We start from the raw sequence: 18,692 nt of genomic DNA on the forward strand, positions 1-18,692 counted from the left end.
CGAGCGGGTCCGCGGCCATGGAGTCTATCAGTCGCATTTCGAGCTTGTTAGAGACAGGTAGGCTACCGTGCCCACTCCTTTGCGCAGAGTTTGCTTCCTGCCCTATGTACTATTTGCTTCAACTGTAGGGAAGCTTGAAGCAAGTAATCCATGTAGCGGTGGACATTATGCATCCGTCGAACTTCGCTCACTGGTCTCTTTCTACAGCTCGCGACCTTACCCTCGAAGCCGCCCGCGATGCCAGCCAAGTCCGCCGCACGTCGACAAAAGAACTGCCGTCGGGTCAGCTCAAGAAGCTACTGGATAGCAGGTCGGAGCGCGATGTCTTGGAGGGACTACGGAGAGTCATCACTGTAGGAGCTACCCCACTATCATGTCTCAATGTCCAGCAGAGACACATTGGAGTTGGACGTCTAGTGACTGACTATAGAGCATCTAGATGTCCTATCGACAACCGCCCTCGCAAACCCTCCCCTTCTTCTCTCACGTCATCAAGAACGTCGCGTCACCGTCTCTCCCGGTCAAGAAGCTCGTGTACATATACCTCCTTCAGCACGCCGAACATGAACCCGATACCGCCCTCCTTTCGATTAATACGATTCAAAAGTCACTCACGGATACGAATCCTCAGCTCCGCGCACTTGCGTTACGGGTCATGTCCAGCATAAGAGTCCCTGTAATCAGTCAAATCGTAAGCTTGGGCATTAAGCGCGGAGCAGGGGACATGTCACCATATGTGAGGAGGGCAGCAGCGCTGGCTATCCCGAAATGCTATAGGCTGGATCCGAATACAGAGCCGCAATTGCTGGAGTATCTGTCGACGTTGCTGGGAGACAAGCAATACTTCGTAACTGGAGCAGCGGTAGCTTCGTTCTTGGAGCTGTGTCCGGATCGCCTGGACTTGATTCACCCGCACTATCGTTCATTGGTGCCCAAGCTGGTTGACATGGATGAGTGGGGACAACTGGCTACTTTACGGCTTATGGTGGTATATGCTCGGAAATGCTTTCCGCGACGGACGAGGAAGGTCAAAAAAGCTGCGAGTAGCACCTATACGAACGCAAAGCCGATCAAGAGCACAAAGGGATTCTACGAGTCGGAAAGCGAGTCAGAAGAGGAACAAGAGCAAGACATGGAGGAAATTGTGGTATTAGATCCGGATCTCGAGTTGCTATTGAAGAGCTGCCAATCGCTTCTTCAATCTCGGAATGCGGCCGTGGTGATAGCGGTAGCACGGACATATCTTTATCTAGGCACCCTGGACTATCTCTCCCAGGCTATAGGTCCTCTAATATCGCTTCTGCGATCCGCTGGAGGCATTCAACATATTGCGCTATACAACATCGTTCAAGTCTGCCTGGCACACCCGGAAGCATTCGTCAAATATTATACGCACTTCTTGGTACGATCAACGGACGCTCCACACATATGGCGGCTGAAGCTAGAGCTACTCACCTTAATATTTCCTCATGCTCAACCAAGGCTACAAAGTCTGATCTTGGCCGAGCTCAGCCATTTCTCACATTCTGGTAGTCTGGACCCGGCGTTGGTCAAGGAATCAGTGCGAGCGATCGGACGCTGTTCGCAAAGCCCTGCCACAAGCCCCCAGACCTCAGCGAGGTGCTTAAAGCTGCTACTGAAGCACATCGGTTCAGCGGACACCCATCTTGTAGCCGAGTCTCTCGAAGTAATTCGACACCTTATTCAGCGCGATCCAAATGCCCATCGTACAACTGTAGTCCGATTAGCGAAGCACCTAGACGCAGCCACAAGCCCACAAGCACGCGCGAGCATAATATGGCTAGTAGGCGAGTTTGCCGGTATTGATCCGGAAAACAACATGGCCGCGGACGTCCTCCGTATCTTAGTGAAGGGCTTTGCCGACGAAGCCGAGCCTGCAAAGCTTCAGATCGTACTGTTGGCAGCAAAGGTCTACGTACACCATCTGAACGCAAACCCGCCACCAGAGCTGCCTAAGGTAGAAGAGCCGAAACCGAGCCCGTCACTCCTTGATGACTACCAGGAAGAAGGAGGTTTCAGAGATGAACACCTTGAGTCACCTCCGCAAGCCATGGAGTCTCAACAGCAAGAAAAGCCCCACATAATTGAAGCATTGTATAACTACGTTCTTCTTTTGGTTCGGTACGACACGTCCTACGACCTCCGCGATCGCGCACGCGTCTACAAGGCCCTACTCGCAACACCGACCTCCACGCAACTCGCATCCCTCCTTTTACTTGCACCAAAACCCGTTCCACACACTCCTAGCCCTAGTGAAACTCGAAAAGACTACGTCCTCGGTAGCGCGAGCCTTGTCATTGGCGATGAAGGCGGCGTTGGCGGTTTAAAGGGATATGAGGACCTTCCAAGGTGGGTCAAGGATGGCCACGAACCAGATCCAGCATTGAGAGATCAGACTAATTCGACGGCTTCGTCGACATATGTTTCGACGTATGAGGCTGCTAAGAACATGTCTGCGGCCGAGAGGCTGGATGCTGCGGCGGGGGGTAGTAGCAGGATGACACCTGACAGTATGCTATCTCCCCGCAGTTTGAACGGCATGGGTGGACATTCGGGTATTGGTGCAGGTGTTAGTAAGGAGAAGCAGAAAGAGAAGACGCTTGATGACTGGTTGGCAGAGGAGAGCGGGAGTGAGGAGACGGATGAGGAGGAAGATGATGAAGACGAAGAAGAGGGAGAAACAGAAGAGGAAGAGAGCGAATATGAGACAGAGAGTGAGAGTGGGGATGAGGGAGATAGACTTGTCAAAGACACATGATGATAAAGATAGTAGCAGTGCTGAAATACATGTTTACCTGATGGGCGTGTTGCCTATATCAGACATATTCTCAAGAACCATGTACTCAAGTGACTCTCCCATCGCGCATTCAATGCAATTGCTCTGTTGGTTTTAGTATCTTCGTGAGTTTAGGCCCCTGTCCGTGGCGGTGGTCCCCGACTTCCCCACAAGCCGAGGCATGTGACGGGTGACGAGCCGGGGAAGTGGGTCGTTCTTCAGAGCTGGGATTCCCTACTTGGACAAAACACTCCAAACGGCTTGCTGTACGACGCTGTCGTCTTCCTCCATGCAAGAGATAATCATACGCGGGTGACTTGACAGATTGAACTGGGCAATTGATGCGCCTCTAGACCTCCAGCCCATAAAACCTTCGCCTTCGACCGTACCTTTGCGACCCGAATGCGAGATCCCTGACCGTTGCGGCTGTAAGACGTCTGCAGCCCGATATGGCGTCCTCGAATAAGAACCGCAAGCGCTCGTCGTCGCCCTCTTCGTCGCCTGAACAGGCGCCAGACCTCAGCATAACTGCCGACGACCAAGTGTACCTGCATGCGGCCGGTTACAATGAGTCCCCAGAACGCGGTCTCATTCAAAGCATGGCGCGCTTCCGGTCTTCGCCCCTCGACTTCATACGCGAAGTCTCGCTACACTTCTCGGGCTCAGGATGGCGGTCGTTTGATGATCACATTGGGCAGCCCGAGTTCTACTCGGGTTTTAGCGAAGACATGAAGGGGCGGGTGCTGAGTAGTCCAATGCTTGTCGCTAAGGTGCGAGAGCTTGCGACGAAGAGAGTAGAAGTTGAAGCGAAAGAAGGGCTACTGGGAGAGGAAGCGCAGAATGGGAGTGGAGGTGTGGGCGAGCAGGACAGGAAGCTGAAGAGAAGAGTACAAATCGAGGAGTCGCTGATGGAAGTCAGCGAGACATGGACGGATGGCATGATATGCAAGATGGAGAGCAAAGGCTTCATACGCGGCGCATACTATTTGGCTACACAGCTCCTGACAAGAGCATACCACCAAGGCGTACACGTCTCTAGCGAGGAAGTCCTGCGTCTACGCGCTGTTGCCGAAAAGGCTGCAAAGGACAAACATTCCATCATCTTCCTGCCATGCCATCGCTCACACGTCGACTACGTCTCCCTCCAAATCATCTGCTACCGGCTCGGCCTTGCCCTCCCTACCGTCATCGCAGGCGATAACCTCAATTTCCCTGTGGTGGGCTCCTTCTTGCAGCATGCGGGCGCTATGTGGATACGGAGGAGCTTTGGAGAAGACCAGCTATATGTTACGCTGGTGCAGGCATATATCGATACCTTGCTGCAGTGTGGTTATAATTTGGAATGCTTTGTCGAGGGGGGTAGGAGTCGTACGGGCAAGCTGCTGCCGCCGAAATTTGGAATATTGAGCTACATGCTGGATAGCGTTGCCAGCGGGAGGGTAGAAGATGCCATTATTTGTCCAGTGAGCACGCAGTATGACAAGGTTATTGAAGTCGAGTATGCACTCTTGCTTAAGTTTCTATTACATTTGGAGGCTGACATTAGACAGCTCATACATCAGCGAACTCCTCGGCCAACCGAAGCCAAAGGAGAACCTCGTGGATTTTCTGTCCGCTTCCTCGGTTCTATCGCTCAAGTTGGGTCGAGTAGACGTCCGCTTCCACGAACCATGGTCATTGCGCACATTCATCGATCAACAGCGATCGCGCTTCAGCAAACTTCCGCAACAGCTAGATACGAAGGAAGACCGCGTACGATTACTACGAACGCTAGGTTACAAAGTGCTATCAGAGATCAACGATGTGTCGGTGGTAATGCCAACCGCTCTTGTCGGCACAGTACTGCTTACGCTAAGAGGAAGAGGTGTTGGCAAAGCAGAGCTCATTAGGAGAGTAGAGTGGCTCAGCGACCGCGTAAGAGCACAGGGCGGTAGAGTCGCCCATTTTGGCAACCTACCTACCAGTGTCGTCGTAGATCGAGCGCTGGAAGTGCTAGGTCCTGGACTGGTTGGACTTGTGCCTGGCTTGCCCGAGGACACGTTCTACGCCGTCGACCGGTAAACTCTCTGCACCTCATTGTTTTTTCTCATGGGCTGGCTAACACCAATGCAGATTCCAACTTTCCTTCTACCGCAACATGACCATTCACCTCTTCATCCTTCAATCCCTTGTGAGCGCGGCCCTATATACGCATGTCAAGCAAGGCGGCGGACCCGAGTATCAACGTATGTCGTACACCGATTTGCACGCGCAAGTGCATTTCCTCTCCCAGCTCTTCCGCGGTGAATTCATTTTCCCGACAGAAGGCCTAGATCATAATCTTGCCAAGACAGTTGAGGGGTTGGAAGCGGATAACGTTATAAAGGTCCATCGAGTAAAGAACGAAGAAGGTCTGGAGAGAGTGGAATATGTGGAGTTGTCAGATGCGGAGAGAGAAACAGGGAGAGAAAACTTCGACTTTTACTGCTTCCTCATCTGGCCGTTCATCGAAGCCGCATGGCTCGGCGCAATGTCACTCATGATGCTGACGCCGCCCCTCACACGCACCCTCGGCGGTGCGGAGAACTGGCTCGGGCTGAAGCAAGTGCAAGACCGCGCACAGCTCTTCGGAAAAACACTATATCATCAGGGCGATCTCAGTTACTTTGAAGCTGTGAATAAAGAGACGTTGAAGAATGCGTATACAGGATTCGAAGAGGAGGGCATGATCATCGTCACCAAGTCCAAAGACAAGAACACTCCTGCCACAATTAGGTTGGCGGAGGAGTGGGTGCCGCAACGAGGGACGAAAGGTATAATAGCCGAGGGACCTCTATGGCGGTTTGCGGAGCGAATTAGTTCGAGTCGAAGGGAGGGGAAGAATAGAAGAGATGGAGCGACGGTTCAGACGAGGGTGCTGGAATTGGCGGATAAAGTTGGTAACGAGTTGTGGGAAGATGCTGTATTTGTGGCGAGTAAGCTGGACAAGGCAGATGTGGGCGATGCGAAGAGTAAAGCTAAAGCGAGGAGGAAGCGAGGGAGTATGGCAAGACTCTAGGCATCTGGTAGTCATGTGCTAGCCTGAGCTTGTACTTATGTACATGTATTGAAATGATATCCTGGAATACACTGCAATGATGCTATATGTGCGCTCAGCCTTTTGCACATTTTGTTTATTCACCATCTTCGCCGCAGGCTATCAGTGTCCTCATTCATCATACCTTGTCGGTTCCACTACGACTGGGGTAGATAAGCCACGATCCTTCGTGCTGCATGTAAGCGTAACGCTGCATACGCCTATCTGCATTGATCGACATGACTCGGCAAATCCTGCCGCCATAAAAAGCAGTCAAATCATGTTGTGGACTGACGATCTCTCCATTTCAAGAATTGAGCGCCCATGAAAACAAGCGTGACGTACTTGTAGTAGTAGTAGATTGACAAGTATTCCACATAGGAGCATGCTAGAAGACTTCCCAAAGACTGGCCTTGCCGTCCTTGGCTCCAGCAACGACCCAGTGCTTCAGCTGCATTTGTTCTTCTCGCTGTCGTTGTAGCTTTCCGAGTCCAGTTTCTCGCTTCACAATCTCTTCTGCTTGATCATCCGTTTCTTTTTCCCTCGTGAGATGTTGCACTTGTAGCATCTCGCCAAACCCTACTGCGTACACGCCCTCTTTGTGCCACTTCAGCTGTGCGACCTCCTTTAGCGACTTGGCGCTGTAGATACGAATGCGAGTGTCCCAGCCTCCCGTCATGAGTAGTCGACCGTCTGAGCGGACAACTAGGGACTGTTGACCGGCATGTTTGGTGTCAATGGTCTTGTATGCTGGCTGTATGGTCACTGTAGGTGCAGCCGGTGGAGGAGGTTTGTATTTGTCTTGTGGTGAGGTGGGCGACAGAAGCGAGGAGAGACCTGCGGGCTTGGACAGTTGCGCTTGAGAGGAGGAAACGGACTGTTTGGCGAAGGACAGCGACGAACTCTGTGAGGCTGTGGCAACTGGTTTCTTTGAGAAGTTCAAGGGTGCGGATGGGTCTTCTTGGGCTTGCCCATCGTGTGCTGCCAATAAAGGCGGCTGGTTCGATTGCAGCGCGAGCGAAGGTGTTTCAGATCCAGGCTCGTTGCCAACAATTGCTGCTTGATCCTCATCAGTAATCTTTCCTTGCTCGAATGCCGAAAGATCATCCTGTTCCTCAAGCTCATTCGTCAGCTCCGGTATACGATGTGCAGAGATGATGGCATCAGCAGATGAGGTAAAGTACTTGGTGGCATCTGGTGAAGCATCCAGTGATAGGACAGGCTGGGTGTGGGGTCGGCTCAAGTATACGAGTTGTGCCAGCTCTATGGCTGAGCCACTTTGGTTTTGGGGCAACCTATGTACTGCGGTGAGACCTCCTTCGTATCCAGCGAGTACTAGAATGCTATTCGAAGTCGGATGGTATACGAGCTTCACGGCCATGACCATTCCTATCGATGTTAGCGACATTTACGATTGATATATATATATAATATACTCAATGTAGTCACATACCTGTATCTGTCGACTGTGCCCTTGGGACAATAAACTTGAGCTTCTCGTCGGGGAATCGATATACTTCAATCTTCTTATCGTCTCTGGCTGGTACAGCCGTAAGAATGGATTCGTTGGACAGATTTAGTGGTGCACAGCCATCTGTCAAGTTCGCCTTGTCTAGCTGTTGCCTGTTTCTTCTATGCTCGTAGCACATGGAGAAGGCGCAGAAGTTTAGAGTGTTGACAGGAAGCGTATGTAATAACCATGGCTTTGGTCGTTGTTCTGTTGCTTGTTCTGTAGGCAGTATAGTCGATAACGTGTCTTCGTCTGCGGCGCGTAGCTGCCATATCCTCAGATTGTTGTCACGGCCGTGGCTATACGCAGCATAGTCCTGTTAGTTGTCTGGAGTACTGTTGGGATGGTGATACTATGCACGCTTGGCTTGACACGACAAAGACAGGATGGTACGGGAAGAAAGGAATATGCGAGCATGCACGTAGAGCATTCAAATAAATGGCAAAGCGAAGTAAAAGAAATGATGTTGCAGCGATGATACTCACGTTATGATCTTCTCGCGCCCCCACTCTGCAGTCCCTAGTATTGCTCCATCGTGGGCTTTCCAAACCGCTAGCGCGCGTTTGGTTTCCAGCTTCCAGTACACGACCCAGCCGTCAGCATCGCCGGTTAGCAGACGACTGTTCTGCCGCACAAACTGGGCGCTGTGAATCTGCGAGGCATGGCCACGGAGGATATAGCTGGGCTGAGCCGGTGGGAGTGACGAGGTCTGGCGCTCAATGGCCATGTGTGAGCTGAGGTCGAAGGTTTGGGCAACCCGGAGCGAGAAGATGGTTGAGCAAGACTACGATAAGTGGGGCCAAAAGCGTATGCCAGCAAGCATTATCTAACACGACGCGACGGATACTACAGCAGCCCGGCATGCTGTCTGCGAGTTTCTCGGCTTCAGCAGCGTGTTGTCGTCCCTGGCTGCCAGTGGCGGCCTCAGATGGTGGGCTCCTCTGAGACTTGAGCACCGTCAACAGGTGGCGTTTTGAAAGCACCGCTTCAGCAGTGATATACAAAGTGATATACAAAGAATGGTCTGTTTCCATCTGCAGTCGCCGAGTGCATATCATTGCCAGGACGGAACGCGCCCATGCCATTGGCCTTTTGCTTCTCTGCTGAAGCACACCCTCGGCCTCTCATTCACTCTCGCGCGCTCCCTCTCGCTCTCTCTCCCCCTCTCTCTACTCCCCTCCTTTGCCGACTCGATAAACGGAGGAAGCCATTGGTGCAGTCCACCACAGCAAGAAGCAGATTTCCGTCTTCCGTCGATTGTTGCAGTCGGTCGCAGCGCGGGTCAACGTCACGACGCCTCGGTCCTTGGGTTCGCCTATTCCTGCCCCTCTGACACGACGATCCAGCATCTCAGCACATCGCGGAGCATCCCCATCCTTCGTCATCGCCTGCATTCGCGCCAGCCCGCTCAGGCATAATTCAATATTCCAGCTTTTTTGCGACACGCTCCGGTACTTTACCAGCTATCGCCCCAGACATAGCTATCATCTTCACTTCTACGACAATCCCCTGTCCCACCGCGTCTGTACGCCGGCGCCTGCTCACTTCTCCAAGCATTTCCTGCCTACCGCCGTAGCACGGTCTTCTCGGATTCATTTGACACTTGGGTAGAGACGCTTGAGATTTGCCTGCGCCCTCCTCCGATATAGCCGTTATTCTTACTCCCCCAACGATACCCCACGCTCGCATCACCACGTACCACTTGTACTCGCTACCGCGCCCCGTCGTCGCAATCGTCCCGCGACCCTGGGCGGACTTCACGCTTTCCGACTGCGACTGCGTCAGAACCTAGGCTTCAATACGACAAAGTGGAGGACTACAAAAGACAACTCGTTCCGCGCCCTATCATAGGGCCGTGGCCTACCCTACGTCGGCTGGAGTGGCAGCACAGCGACGGTCTGCGAACAAGGTGCATGCCGTGAGAGGACGACACCATGGCCGACACCGTTACACCTCCGCCGCAGAATGTCTCGCCTGGGAGTAGGCCAGTGCCATCCAAGAAGAGAGAAAGTGACGCTACGCCAGACGGCAAACCTAAAAGAACGCGCACTGGCTGCTTAACATGTAGAGAACGTCATCTCAAGTGCGACGAGACGAAGCCAACTTGTAACAATTGTTCCAAATCCCAGCGCGACTGCAACTGGGGCAAGAAGCTGAACTTCCTCGACACCACTTGTGAGAAGGGCGCGTACCTAATACCAAAAGGAACAGACTACCAAATCGCCTTCCAGGATGAATCGAGGATCATTGCCGCAGAGTACGTGGGCGGACGGGAGAAGTACCCAATTGAAGACTTGGAGTCAATGTCACTAGGCAGTAACGGCTTCGGTATGGGTCCACCAGGGGGACTCGCTCCTTCAGCATCCACCCGACAACACCATCTTCCGCCAATGCAGGGCATGGCTCAAGACCCGTACCCGCAAGCGCAACACAACTACAACTTCGATCACTCGCGAGCCCCGCAGCAGCAGCAGCATGCACGTGCATGTAAGTCAATACCAAGGTGCAACTAGTAGTGTATATATGGCACGGTCTTGGGTGTGGCTTTTGAGAAGACACCCTGCCGGGCTATCTCGAGGCCATTTCAAGGGCCTGCATACATACCACTGCTTCCGCACTTATTCAAAGACGCTAGAAACTCGCTGACCATGGTAGCGTCCAACTATTCGAATCCAACGCCGTCATCATACACGATGGAGCATTCCGCAAGCCCTGCGCCCCTTCCTACCCGCGATTATCTCAAGAGCCAGGAGGAGGTGCTATACATGCAAGTCTTTGTTGAAGAGATTGGTATATGGATGGATAGCATGGACGCACACAAGCACTTTTCGCGCCTACTACCATTCCATGCCTTGAATGAGCCTATGCTCCTCCACGCCTTCCTCGCATGCGGTGCACGGCATCTGGCCCTTGTGAACCCAAAATACAGTGAGGAGAAAGCGCTCCACTATTACGATGTTGCCACGCGGGACTTGTTGCACTCGTTGCAGGACCCTGACCGAGATACTATCCTCTGCGCGACCACCGCAGTCATTCTAAACGTGTACGAAATTATGGGTGAGCGTGCCTTACAACGGATGAATCACATCGCAGGTGCTCGTGCTCTGATCAAGGAATGCCGCTGGAACGCGAGGTCGATAGGTGTCGGCGCGGCATGCTTCTGGCTCAATGTCGGTATGGAGATCCTCAGTTGTTTGCACTTCAACTGGCAGGTTGCTTGGGATCCGGACGATTGGGGCATTGAGTTGGACTTTACCCCTGAAACTGAATCAGGCAAGGAAGAAGTCTGGACACATCGGATCTTGTACGTGGTTGCGAAGATATGCAATTTCCGCGCGTCAATACCCCGGAATCAAGACATCGCTAGACAAACATTGCACGAACGCCACAACGAATGGCTTCGTTTGAAAGAGATGACAGATCGGTGGAACGAGAACATCCCTCGTACCATGCATCCTATGGCATACTTGTATCCAGGACAAACAATTTCTGGATCTGCCTTTCCCGAAGTCTGGTTGATCAAGAGGGCTTCAATAATAGCGAGGCTCTTCTATCACACCTCAGTCGTCTTGCTGGCACAGATCAACCCTATCCAGGGCCCTAGCGAACCCGAGATGTGGGCCATGCTTGAGCAAAACTCGAAATTCATCTGTGGTATCAGTGCCCACGTCAAAGATCGCGGCGTTGCAAGCGTAGCTCTTCGGTCGCTTGCCATTGCTGCTGAGTGTCTTACTGATCGACGAGAGCAAGAGGAAGTCCTACAAATTTTCGACAAAATCCGCCAAGAAACAGGATGGCGAGTAGGCTTTGTCAATACCGAACTCAAGCAGAGGTGGGGCTGGGACACGCCCCAGGCCCAAGAGCAGCAGCAACAACAAGAACAGCAACAGCAGCAGCAACAGCAGCAACAACTACAGCAGCAGCAGCAACAGCAAGTCAACGGCCACCATCAAGATGGAAATCTCATTTATCAACCACAACCTCAGATTGTAGTCCAGCAACAGCTGCCGCTAGCAACACTTCCCGCGCCAATTACAGTACAGAGAAGGCAGACGGGTTTTGGAAATCCCCTTCTTGTAGCGGATTTCAGTATGCCGCAACATCCATACCAAACACACTATGTTCCTGCCAATATTATCCAGCAACAGCAGCCGCCAACACTACTCCAGCCACCCTTGAATGGGGTCAATGGATACGGTGGTCACAACTTCTTTTAGGTGCACCCTCTGTTGCTTCGGCATCCCTTCAACTTCTGTTTTCGCATATGTATTAATTCATCATTTGTTCTCCGAGCCTTTGTGTTTGCAGATACCTTGTTTGGTATGTGTTGCTTCAGGAGCCTTATCCATCTATTTCAAATTTAGCGTACACAAAAGGCGAGCATATGGGAGCCCTTCGCATTTATTTCTTCATTAAAATCTCTGAGCGATGGCTATCTTTACGATGTTATGAGTAGATATTTTATGTACTTCGCACAGTCAGCTGGGCTGGGTTAGGTGGAACAAGTGCTGCGTCGAACTGGTGCGGCCTGCCTGATTGTTGTAGGTATATACCCCTGGGCTGGAATGGGAAATCATGCATATTGCCCTTTTATCAATCTGCTACTTCTGACCCTTATCAGAGATGTGCGTCAGATTCAGCGCTTGTTCCGGTGTACATACGGTGATAGGGAACGTAAACAGGGGCGAAGTGATTTAATTTATGATCCGATATTTATCATTCCCACGACGTAGTTTCGAGGAAATACCGTCTCAACTAGCTCAGATCCAGCGTTTGGTACCAAAGTGGGAGAGGTAAGCGCCACCATCACCATTCTCGACGCTGCTCTTTTCCACAACAGACAAAACAGCTTTGATGGCCTCGGGTGGGAAATCTGGGCCCTTGAAATCTGGCGCATACGCTTTGAACTTCTCCACCATTTGTCCCACACTCTGCGCCTGCTCTGGTGTCACTGTGCGAAGGTCAGCTAGATGGTTCGAGACTTGACATGCACTGGGCGTCTCATCATACTGTCGTTGTAATGGCCCACTTCAACCATGCCGGGGCAAATGCTCAAGAAGAGCACACCATCTTTCTTGTACTGAGCGCTGAACTTTGCGGTTATCATATTCATGGCCGCCTTGCTCGTAGCATATAGCGGAGAATTGTCAATGTCGTAGTTGCGCATCATTTCAATGTCACCCATGCCACTGGAGATAAGAACTACCTTCTTGACCTTTCCGTTGAGAATTTGCGGCATGAACAAGTTGTACAGGTGGATGTTGGCGAGGACATTGGTGCCCATTAACTTGTTGAACTCTTCCGTAAGCTGCTCAGGCTCTTTTCCTCTAGTAGAGATTCTCCATGTCAGACATGCCGTTCCACAAAGAGACATGGACTAGAGACTCACAAGACGCCGATGCTAGTATAGTTATCCGCTTCCGAAAGGTAAGCCGCATTGGCTATGAGGTAGTCAAGTCTCCCGCCAGTAATGGTAGCAGTATCTGCTGCAGCTTTCTAGAAAAACAGTAGTGTCAGTGGATCATTCCTCTCAGGAGGACCTTGGGTTGCTCACCTTTACAGCGTCATACTTGGTCACATCGGCCTCCAAGATGGTAATGTTGGACCGTCCACTCAATTCTTCGGCAACCCTTTTCTCGGTTGCCGCCTTGTTTCGAACAATTCCAATGACGATATTATTCGCGTCACTGGAAGTCTGGGTTAGGAACTCCCACTATTTGGCACAATTAGACTTGTAGGAACCATGAAGTGGTGATTTGATTGTAATACTCACACCTAGACCTCGTGCAACTCCGGTGATAACGTAAGAGGGCATTTTGACAGGATATTGAACTGGACAGAACTTGTTTGAGATGTACGTAGGTAGATGACGGGCTTCTTGGATTTTATAGTCGAGGTTGCCCTAAAATCACATTACGCATAATGGTTGGACATATTGGGAAGACACCATTCAGGTCTAGCGCCGCGCATAGTTGTCGCAGTCTTTGCCCTGAGGCTTAGGTGCTTGTGCAGTAGACCAAAGTAAGCAGGATCCACGGGGGCGACTCAAAGGCAGTGCCCGCGCGAACTTGCCAAAATAATGGTTTCAAATTCCATGTGCAGGTTGCGATTATACGTAGAATGAAGGCGCGCGCATAGTTGCCCAAATAATCCTCCAGACCCCTGTCCGCATGATCAAGTACGCACGCTAGTTAGGCCACGATACCCGATGGACGCTAGCATCCGGACGGAAAGTTCGCGCTTAGTTTCCAAATGTATGCTTAACAATCATACTTGCATATGATCTCCGTCCGTTCCCGTCCTTGTGTACATACATTGAGATAAATCAAAAATCGTATTGCGTTTGAAAGGATTGTCTACCTACGCAAAGCTTACGGAGCCCAGGAGATGAAGTCTGCAAAGAGAAGCTGTGGAACATGCAGAGGTACGAGCGGTAGCCATCGATCACTGAAAGAAAATCACAACTTAACCATCTTTTACCAGACCGTAGACTCCTCTGTGATCGCGCCATTCCTGTTTGCCTGCGGTGCTCTCGTTCGAAGCGGACCTGCAAAGGTTACGGACTCCGGTTGTCATGGCCGATCGCAGGCGACAGTAGGCGCGCTGTTGTAGCAAAGCAAGCGTTGCTATGGAGCGGAACTCGCTCCAACTTCCATGCACAAGTCATCCACATGTCTACTTGGGATATTCAAATGCATTATCACATGACAGCGCCGTCATCTTCTGGTAAGCCACCCGCATGTTTGCTCCCGATTTGAAATCAGGCATAGGCAACTAAGACGTCTTATCAGGAAATTTCCAGCCAGTCCTACGCATACCCATACTATGGAACCCGTCCACGTTGGAAGTCGGGGATGCGGATCTGCTACAGTATTGTGTGTTTACCCGTCCGTTACTTGGTATCATTTGGAGACTAACTACAACCTCCAAGTCCAATGTGTCGCTTACCAGTCCTTGCCTACCTTTGGCCAGAATAATATGCATTTGGGTAATATTCTCATGCGCATGGCGCTATCGAGCAACACATCGTCTGCTACAGCGCTTCTCAAGTCGCTACTTGCCTTGTCGTCACTGCATCGCCATGGCGTTCAGAGTCAAGCCATCACACTCAAGATTGCGAGTCTCGGTGCCTTGGTGGCGGCCGCCTCAAAGCCCAACTTGGGTGCAAATGAGATGATCCAGCATATTGCTACGGGCATGCTGTTGTGTTCTTTCGAGGCAAGTGTCCAGTTCGCTGCCAATTTTCACCATCTGCTAACTAGTAGTCTATTAGGCCTACCAGTCAACTTGCACTTCTGGCCAATGGATGTGCTATCTCACCGGGATCAAGGAAATCCTCAACACTGACTGTCTCCAAGTGTCTCTGTACGATGATGATCTTGCCGCCTTGAAGGAATGGGTATATTATCACGATGTTTTAGCCCATTTCACAGTACGGCACTGGGCAACAACCGCCAAAAATCTGCTGTTGGTTCAAACAAGCAACCGTAAAGATATTGGTCCATCGGTGCTACCCAATAGGGCACATCTCCTACCAGATGGTCGTATTCATCTCTCCATCACTCAAAGTAGACCTCTACAGGCTGACGATGGCGCTTCCCAGGGGCGTAGACGCTGTATCGACCTTTTGTTTTGTCTTTCGCTTGCGGCACCGCCTATCAACGCTACTCTGCAGCTACTGTCTGAGGTCTGCGACGCGGTATCGGCTAGACCAGACGACAACATGTCTGGCCAAAAACTGGAAGAATACAAAGGCTTCCTCGAAGTACTCGACTGGAGAATCAGGAACCTTGCAGCCTCCACCACGGACGATGAAATCTCAGAGATGACAACCGTCACACAACTATTTCAGCTAGCTATGCTTGTGTACCTCAATCGGGCGACTGAAAACTTGCTAGACCAGTCAGTCAGAACCCAACAGCAGATCGAGAAAGGCTTCGCCCTTTTATCCCAGCTAGCGTCTTGTGAGCGGCAGTTCCCTGTCTTCGTGTTGGGCTGTGAAGCTCGCACGGATGATCAGCGGACCATCATCCTCGATCTCATCGCTAGGACGGAGAGCAGAGATTCCTCGCGGTCATTCAATCATGTCAAGTTACTTGTACAGGCTGTCTGGGCTCAAGACGATCTCGCTAACTGGGGCCTGAAGTATTGGGACAAGCTTAGTTCTATCATCAGCTGTTGTACGATTGTACCCAGTTTAGTTTGACGTGTAATATGAGACAGTAGAGTATTAGTTACCTAATTGTGGCCATTGAAGCTGTGATGTAATTTGGATCCCTGTTTTGCGTCTTTAGGATTTAACCTTTCCATACAAGGTGTTCCTGTGACCCAATCACGAAAGATCAACCATGACTTCACCTCTTGTACTTGCCACTAGGGGCCTTCAAGGCGGAGGGAGCTCATACAGGTGCTCAAAGTCGCAGGATATCAGGGTTCTCAAGGGGACGTGGATATAAAGCGAGCTGCCGCTGTCATACCTTGCCGGGTCCGACCCGTAGCTTTGAGTTTTAAAGCCCGAGACTTCACGAAGCTCCCTCTGCCCCGCGCTACACTAGCTGCTCTAGGTTCCCCGCACCCGCGCCTCAGTTCTCGACCGCCGAATGGGGAAACCATGCCACCCAACCACAACGCCTACTCGGCGCTCTCGGAATGCGTCTTGCACGTTCATGGGACAACCAGGCGTGGAGGGAGTCTGGGGTATTACCGGTGCACACACTACCCTAGAGCCCTTTGCTCCGCAGTCTCAAGGATACCGTTGTCGAAGTCGTCTACGAGACTACCCCTCTGCGGAAGCAAAGGCACCTGGACCTCTCGGCGTTAAGGATCCCCGCATGAAACACCAGGAGCCGCATGCAGCCGATCTGACATGGGGTGTTCTATTGGTCAATGGAGTTGCCAGATTGAGGTGACGAAGGCTGTGGCTGGATGACTTGCACAAGAGTAGTGAAGTCATGGTTACGATACGCGTTCGACCGACCGACCCACTGACTGGCAGTTGTAGTTTGCCCTGGCTTCCGAGAGTCGAACTGAGGGGGGTTTGTCCAACTTCACATGGGCTGGGTTGAGGGAATGGTTGGTGGGTTGCGAACAGCTCAAGAGTCAAGACACGTCGAAGCGACTGTGCACGGACCCGGGTGGTCTAACAATGGGTCATCGAGGCGCTGTTATCTTTCAAGATGACGATGGAGTGAAACGAGATGTCGATGTCAGGCAGAATTGAAATTGGAATCATCCTTTTAGCTGCCACACGGCCGTGGACGCAGTCGTGGTGAGAGAAGAGGAGAAAAAAACCCAACATCAGGAGATATCTGGGCCCTAAACAGGCAAGCGGCTTTACGTCAGTGCCCCTCCAAGTGCCCCTCACACCACAGCGAAAAACGGAACAGCTAGGCTACGAGGCCTTTAGCACATTTCTTTACAGACCTTTTCATGTCAGGCCACCTTTTGGATTGCGCGTATTCTGCTGCAGTTCATGCCTCTGAACGGAAACCTTCGCGCTCAGCCGACGTATCATCCGATCGTCCAGGCCGCCCATACTGGCCACCATGTGCCCCTCCATAGGCCCACTGCGCCATGGTGAATAGACGTGCTAGGCCAATGGAACTCGAGCATAGTCGTCTTTGGCATGCGCGCCCGGCTCGCCGGACAGGAGACGTGCGTGCTGTCTGGGTGAGAGGAGCAGAGAGCGTTGCTATCTCGGCGTGAGATGCCTCTGGCTTCCCATAGGGCAGGCCGCGCTAGACATTCGAGGAGACCCTGGTTAGGTATTGTATTGTTGGAATGCTGTCATTGGATACAGGTGGGGTTACGGATTCGAGCTCCCTCAGCAGTGGGTAGGTATATAAGTCGTCTTCTCCTGCTCCTGTGTCCTTCCATCAGCCTACAGTCACTCCTCAATTGACTCTCTACTACTACTACCACTACTACTACCACTACTATCACCACCACTACATTCCACCTTCCTCCACCACAGTCAACATGGCTTCCGTTCCTACCGAGCAATGGGCGCAGATATTCGAGAAGTCTGGTGGCCCCATCGAGTACAAGAAGATTCCCGTCCAGAAGCCCGGCCCTGATGAGGTTCTCGTCAACGTCAAGTACACTGGTGTCTGCCACACTGATCTCCACGCCCTCAACGGCGACTGGCCGCTGGTAAGCCTATCCCACCCCCCCACCAACCCCCACTGTAGGCCCTGACCATCTCCAGGACCGAAAGCTCCCTCTCGTCGGTGGCCACGAGGGTGCCGGTATTGTCGTTGCCGTTGGCGAGCTTGTCAACGACGTCAAGCTTGACGACCGTGTCGGTATCAAGTGGCTAAACGGCTCCTGCCTCCACTGCGAGTTCTGCCAGACTGCCGACGAGCCACTGTGCGCCGATGCACAGCTCTCCGGGTACACCGTCGACGGCACCTTCCAGCAATACGCCATTGCCAAAGCCGCCCACGTCGCCCGCCTTCCCAAGGACACCGATCTCGCTGCCGTGGCCCCCGTCCTCTGCGCCGGTATCACCGTCTACAAGGGCATCAAGGAGTCTGGCATCAAGCCTGGCCAATGGGTCGTCATCATCGGTGCGGGAGGTGGTCTCGGATCGCTTGCCTGCCAGTACGCAAAGGCCATGGGTCTCCGCACCATTGCCATTGACAGCGGCGAGGAGAAGAAGAAGATGTGCAACGAACTCGGTGCCGAGACGTTCATCGACTTTGCTACCTCCAAGGACCTCGTCGCCGACGTACAAAAGGCGACTCCCGATGGCCGTGGTCCTCACGCCGTCATCCTCCTCGCCGTCAACGAGAAGCCCTTCCAACAGGCTGCCGAGTACATCCGCCCTCGCGGCACCATCATCTTGATCGGTCTTCCCGCCGGTGCCTTTGTAAAGGCACCCGTCTTCTCGTCCGTCGTCCGCATGATCCGGATCCAGGGTTCATACGTCGGAAACCGACAGGACGGCGCCGAGGCCATTGAGTTCTTCTCTCGTGGCCTGATCAAGGCTCCCTACAAGGTTGTCGGTCTCTCAGAGCTCCAGTCCGTCTTCGACAAGATGAAGAAGGGCGAGATTGCCGGACGCTATGTTCTGGACACGTCGAAATAGGCAATGGAATGATACCAAAGGAAAGAAAAAAAGCATGGCTTGCTTCAACTGTAAATAATGACTGCAAATGAAATTCAAAACAACACTTCAACAACATCAAAGACATGAAAACTTCCAAACCATACTCATTGTGATTCATCAAGCTTAACCTGCTCCGGCCACGTCGAGGGGGACCTCACTACATTTACAACAACATGAGAGCACGTGGTATAATAATGCACTGTATCCCTCCAAGGCACAC

The 18,692-nt window shown here is 52.1% G+C and overlaps 7 protein-coding genes across 7 annotated transcripts; 5 read left to right on the plus strand and 2 right to left on the minus strand.

The window, feature by feature from the left end:
- Window positions 1-167: 167 nt before the first annotated feature.
- K460DRAFT_283825 (ARM repeat-containing protein) lies at window positions 168-2,779 on the plus strand (the record flags this gene model as incomplete). The annotated part of the gene is made up of 2 exons (XM_040928685.1): window positions 168-353; window positions 440-2,779. The coding sequence occupies 2 exons, from the start codon at window positions 168-170 to the stop codon at window positions 2,777-2,779; spliced, it is 2,526 nt and encodes an 841-aa protein (XP_040789193.1).
- A 273-nt stretch (window positions 2,780-3,052) lies between these two features.
- Window positions 3,053-6,107, plus strand: K460DRAFT_367374 (acyltransferase-domain-containing protein). Its single transcript, XM_040933568.1, has 3 exons — window positions 3,053-4,295; window positions 4,348-4,854; window positions 4,910-6,107. Exons 1-3 carry the CDS (start codon window positions 3,247-3,249, stop codon window positions 5,832-5,834), a joined length of 2,481 nt encoding a protein of 826 aa, XP_040789194.1. The 5' UTR covers window positions 3,053-3,246; the 3' UTR covers window positions 5,835-6,107.
- Window positions 6,108-6,240: 133 nt separating this feature from the next.
- Window positions 6,241-8,089, minus strand: K460DRAFT_282169 (WD40 repeat-like protein; the record flags this gene model as incomplete). Its single annotated transcript, XM_040928549.1, has 4 exons — window positions 6,241-6,729; window positions 6,775-7,241; window positions 7,306-7,627; window positions 7,913-8,089. The coding sequence occupies 4 exons, from the start codon at window positions 8,087-8,089 to the stop codon at window positions 6,241-6,243; spliced, it is 1,455 nt and encodes a 484-aa protein (XP_040789195.1).
- Window positions 8,090-9,038: 949 nt separating this feature from the next.
- K460DRAFT_127314 (uncharacterized protein) lies at window positions 9,039-11,753 on the plus strand. The gene is made up of 2 exons (XM_040926660.1): window positions 9,039-9,849; window positions 10,018-11,753. Exons 1-2 carry the CDS (start codon window positions 9,297-9,299, stop codon window positions 11,577-11,579), a joined length of 2,115 nt encoding a protein of 704 aa, XP_040789196.1. The 5' UTR covers window positions 9,039-9,296; the 3' UTR covers window positions 11,580-11,753.
- Window positions 11,754-13,177, minus strand: K460DRAFT_431695 (NAD(P)-binding protein; the record flags this gene model as incomplete). The annotated part of the gene is made up of 5 exons (XM_040938346.1): window positions 11,754-12,313; window positions 12,373-12,689; window positions 12,752-12,858; window positions 12,917-13,075; window positions 13,136-13,177. 5 exons carry the CDS (start codon window positions 13,175-13,177, stop codon window positions 12,123-12,125), a joined length of 816 nt encoding a protein of 271 aa, XP_040789197.1. The 3' UTR covers window positions 11,754-12,122.
- Window positions 13,178-13,688: 511 nt separating this feature from the next.
- Window positions 13,689-15,583, plus strand: K460DRAFT_395983 (uncharacterized protein). The gene is made up of 5 exons (XM_040936077.1): window positions 13,689-13,786; window positions 13,846-14,088; window positions 14,154-14,237; window positions 14,294-14,580; window positions 14,636-15,583. Exons 1-5 carry the CDS (start codon window positions 13,750-13,752, stop codon window positions 15,566-15,568), a joined length of 1,584 nt encoding a protein of 527 aa, XP_040789198.1. The 5' UTR covers window positions 13,689-13,749; the 3' UTR covers window positions 15,569-15,583.
- A 1,735-nt stretch (window positions 15,584-17,318) lies between these two features.
- On the plus strand, window positions 17,319-18,491 carry K460DRAFT_367381 (alcohol dehydrogenase). Its single transcript, XM_040933569.1, has 2 exons — window positions 17,319-17,514; window positions 17,570-18,491. The coding sequence occupies exons 1-2, from the start codon at window positions 17,341-17,343 to the stop codon at window positions 18,449-18,451; spliced, it is 1,056 nt and encodes a 351-aa protein (XP_040789199.1). The 5' UTR covers window positions 17,319-17,340; the 3' UTR covers window positions 18,452-18,491.
- The last annotated feature ends 201 nt before the right edge of the window (window positions 18,492-18,692 follow it).

This window comes from Cucurbitaria berberidis (genome assembly GCF_010015615.1).
Source record: "Cucurbitaria berberidis CBS 394.84 unplaced genomic scaffold K460scaffold_3, whole genome shotgun sequence".
Taxonomy (NCBI): domain Eukaryota; kingdom Fungi; phylum Ascomycota; class Dothideomycetes; order Pleosporales; family Cucurbitariaceae; genus Cucurbitaria; species Cucurbitaria berberidis.

What these genes read in the sequence shown, in the direction of transcription:
- K460DRAFT_367374 (XM_040933568.1), top strand. Translation starts at nt 3,247, where the DNA reads ATGGCGTCCTCGAATAAGAACCGCAAGCGCTCGTCGTCGCCCTCTTCG. An exon ending in GACAAGGTTATTGAAGTCGA is followed by an intron (nt 4,296 to 4,347) that starts GTATGCACTCTT and finishes GACATTAGACAG; the next exon opens with CTCATACATCAGCGAACTCC. An exon ending in ACGTTCTACGCCGTCGACCG is followed by an intron (nt 4,855 to 4,909) that starts GTAAACTCTCTG and finishes ACACCAATGCAG; the next exon opens with ATTCCAACTTTCCTTCTACC.
- K460DRAFT_127314 (XM_040926660.1), top strand. Translation starts at nt 9,297, where the DNA reads ATGGCCGACACCGTTACACCTCCGCCGCAGAATGTCTCGCCTGGGAGT. An exon ending in GCAGCAGCATGCACGTGCAT is followed by an intron (nt 9,850 to 10,017) that starts GTAAGTCAATAC and finishes TGACCATGGTAG; the next exon opens with CGTCCAACTATTCGAATCCA.
- K460DRAFT_395983 (XM_040936077.1), top strand. Translation starts at nt 13,750, where the DNA reads ATGAAGTCTGCAAAGAGAAGCTGTGGAACATGCAGAG. An exon ending in AAGCTGTGGAACATGCAGAG is followed by an intron (nt 13,787 to 13,845) that starts GTACGAGCGGTA and finishes ATCTTTTACCAG; the next exon opens with ACCGTAGACTCCTCTGTGAT. An exon ending in GACAGCGCCGTCATCTTCTG is followed by an intron (nt 14,089 to 14,153) that starts GTAAGCCACCCG and finishes ACGTCTTATCAG; the next exon opens with GAAATTTCCAGCCAGTCCTA.
- K460DRAFT_367381 (XM_040933569.1), top strand. Translation starts at nt 17,341, where the DNA reads ATGGCTTCCGTTCCTACCGAGCAATGGGCGCAGATATTCGAGAAGTCT. An exon ending in TCAACGGCGACTGGCCGCTG is followed by an intron (nt 17,515 to 17,569) that starts GTAAGCCTATCC and finishes GACCATCTCCAG; the next exon opens with GACCGAAAGCTCCCTCTCGT.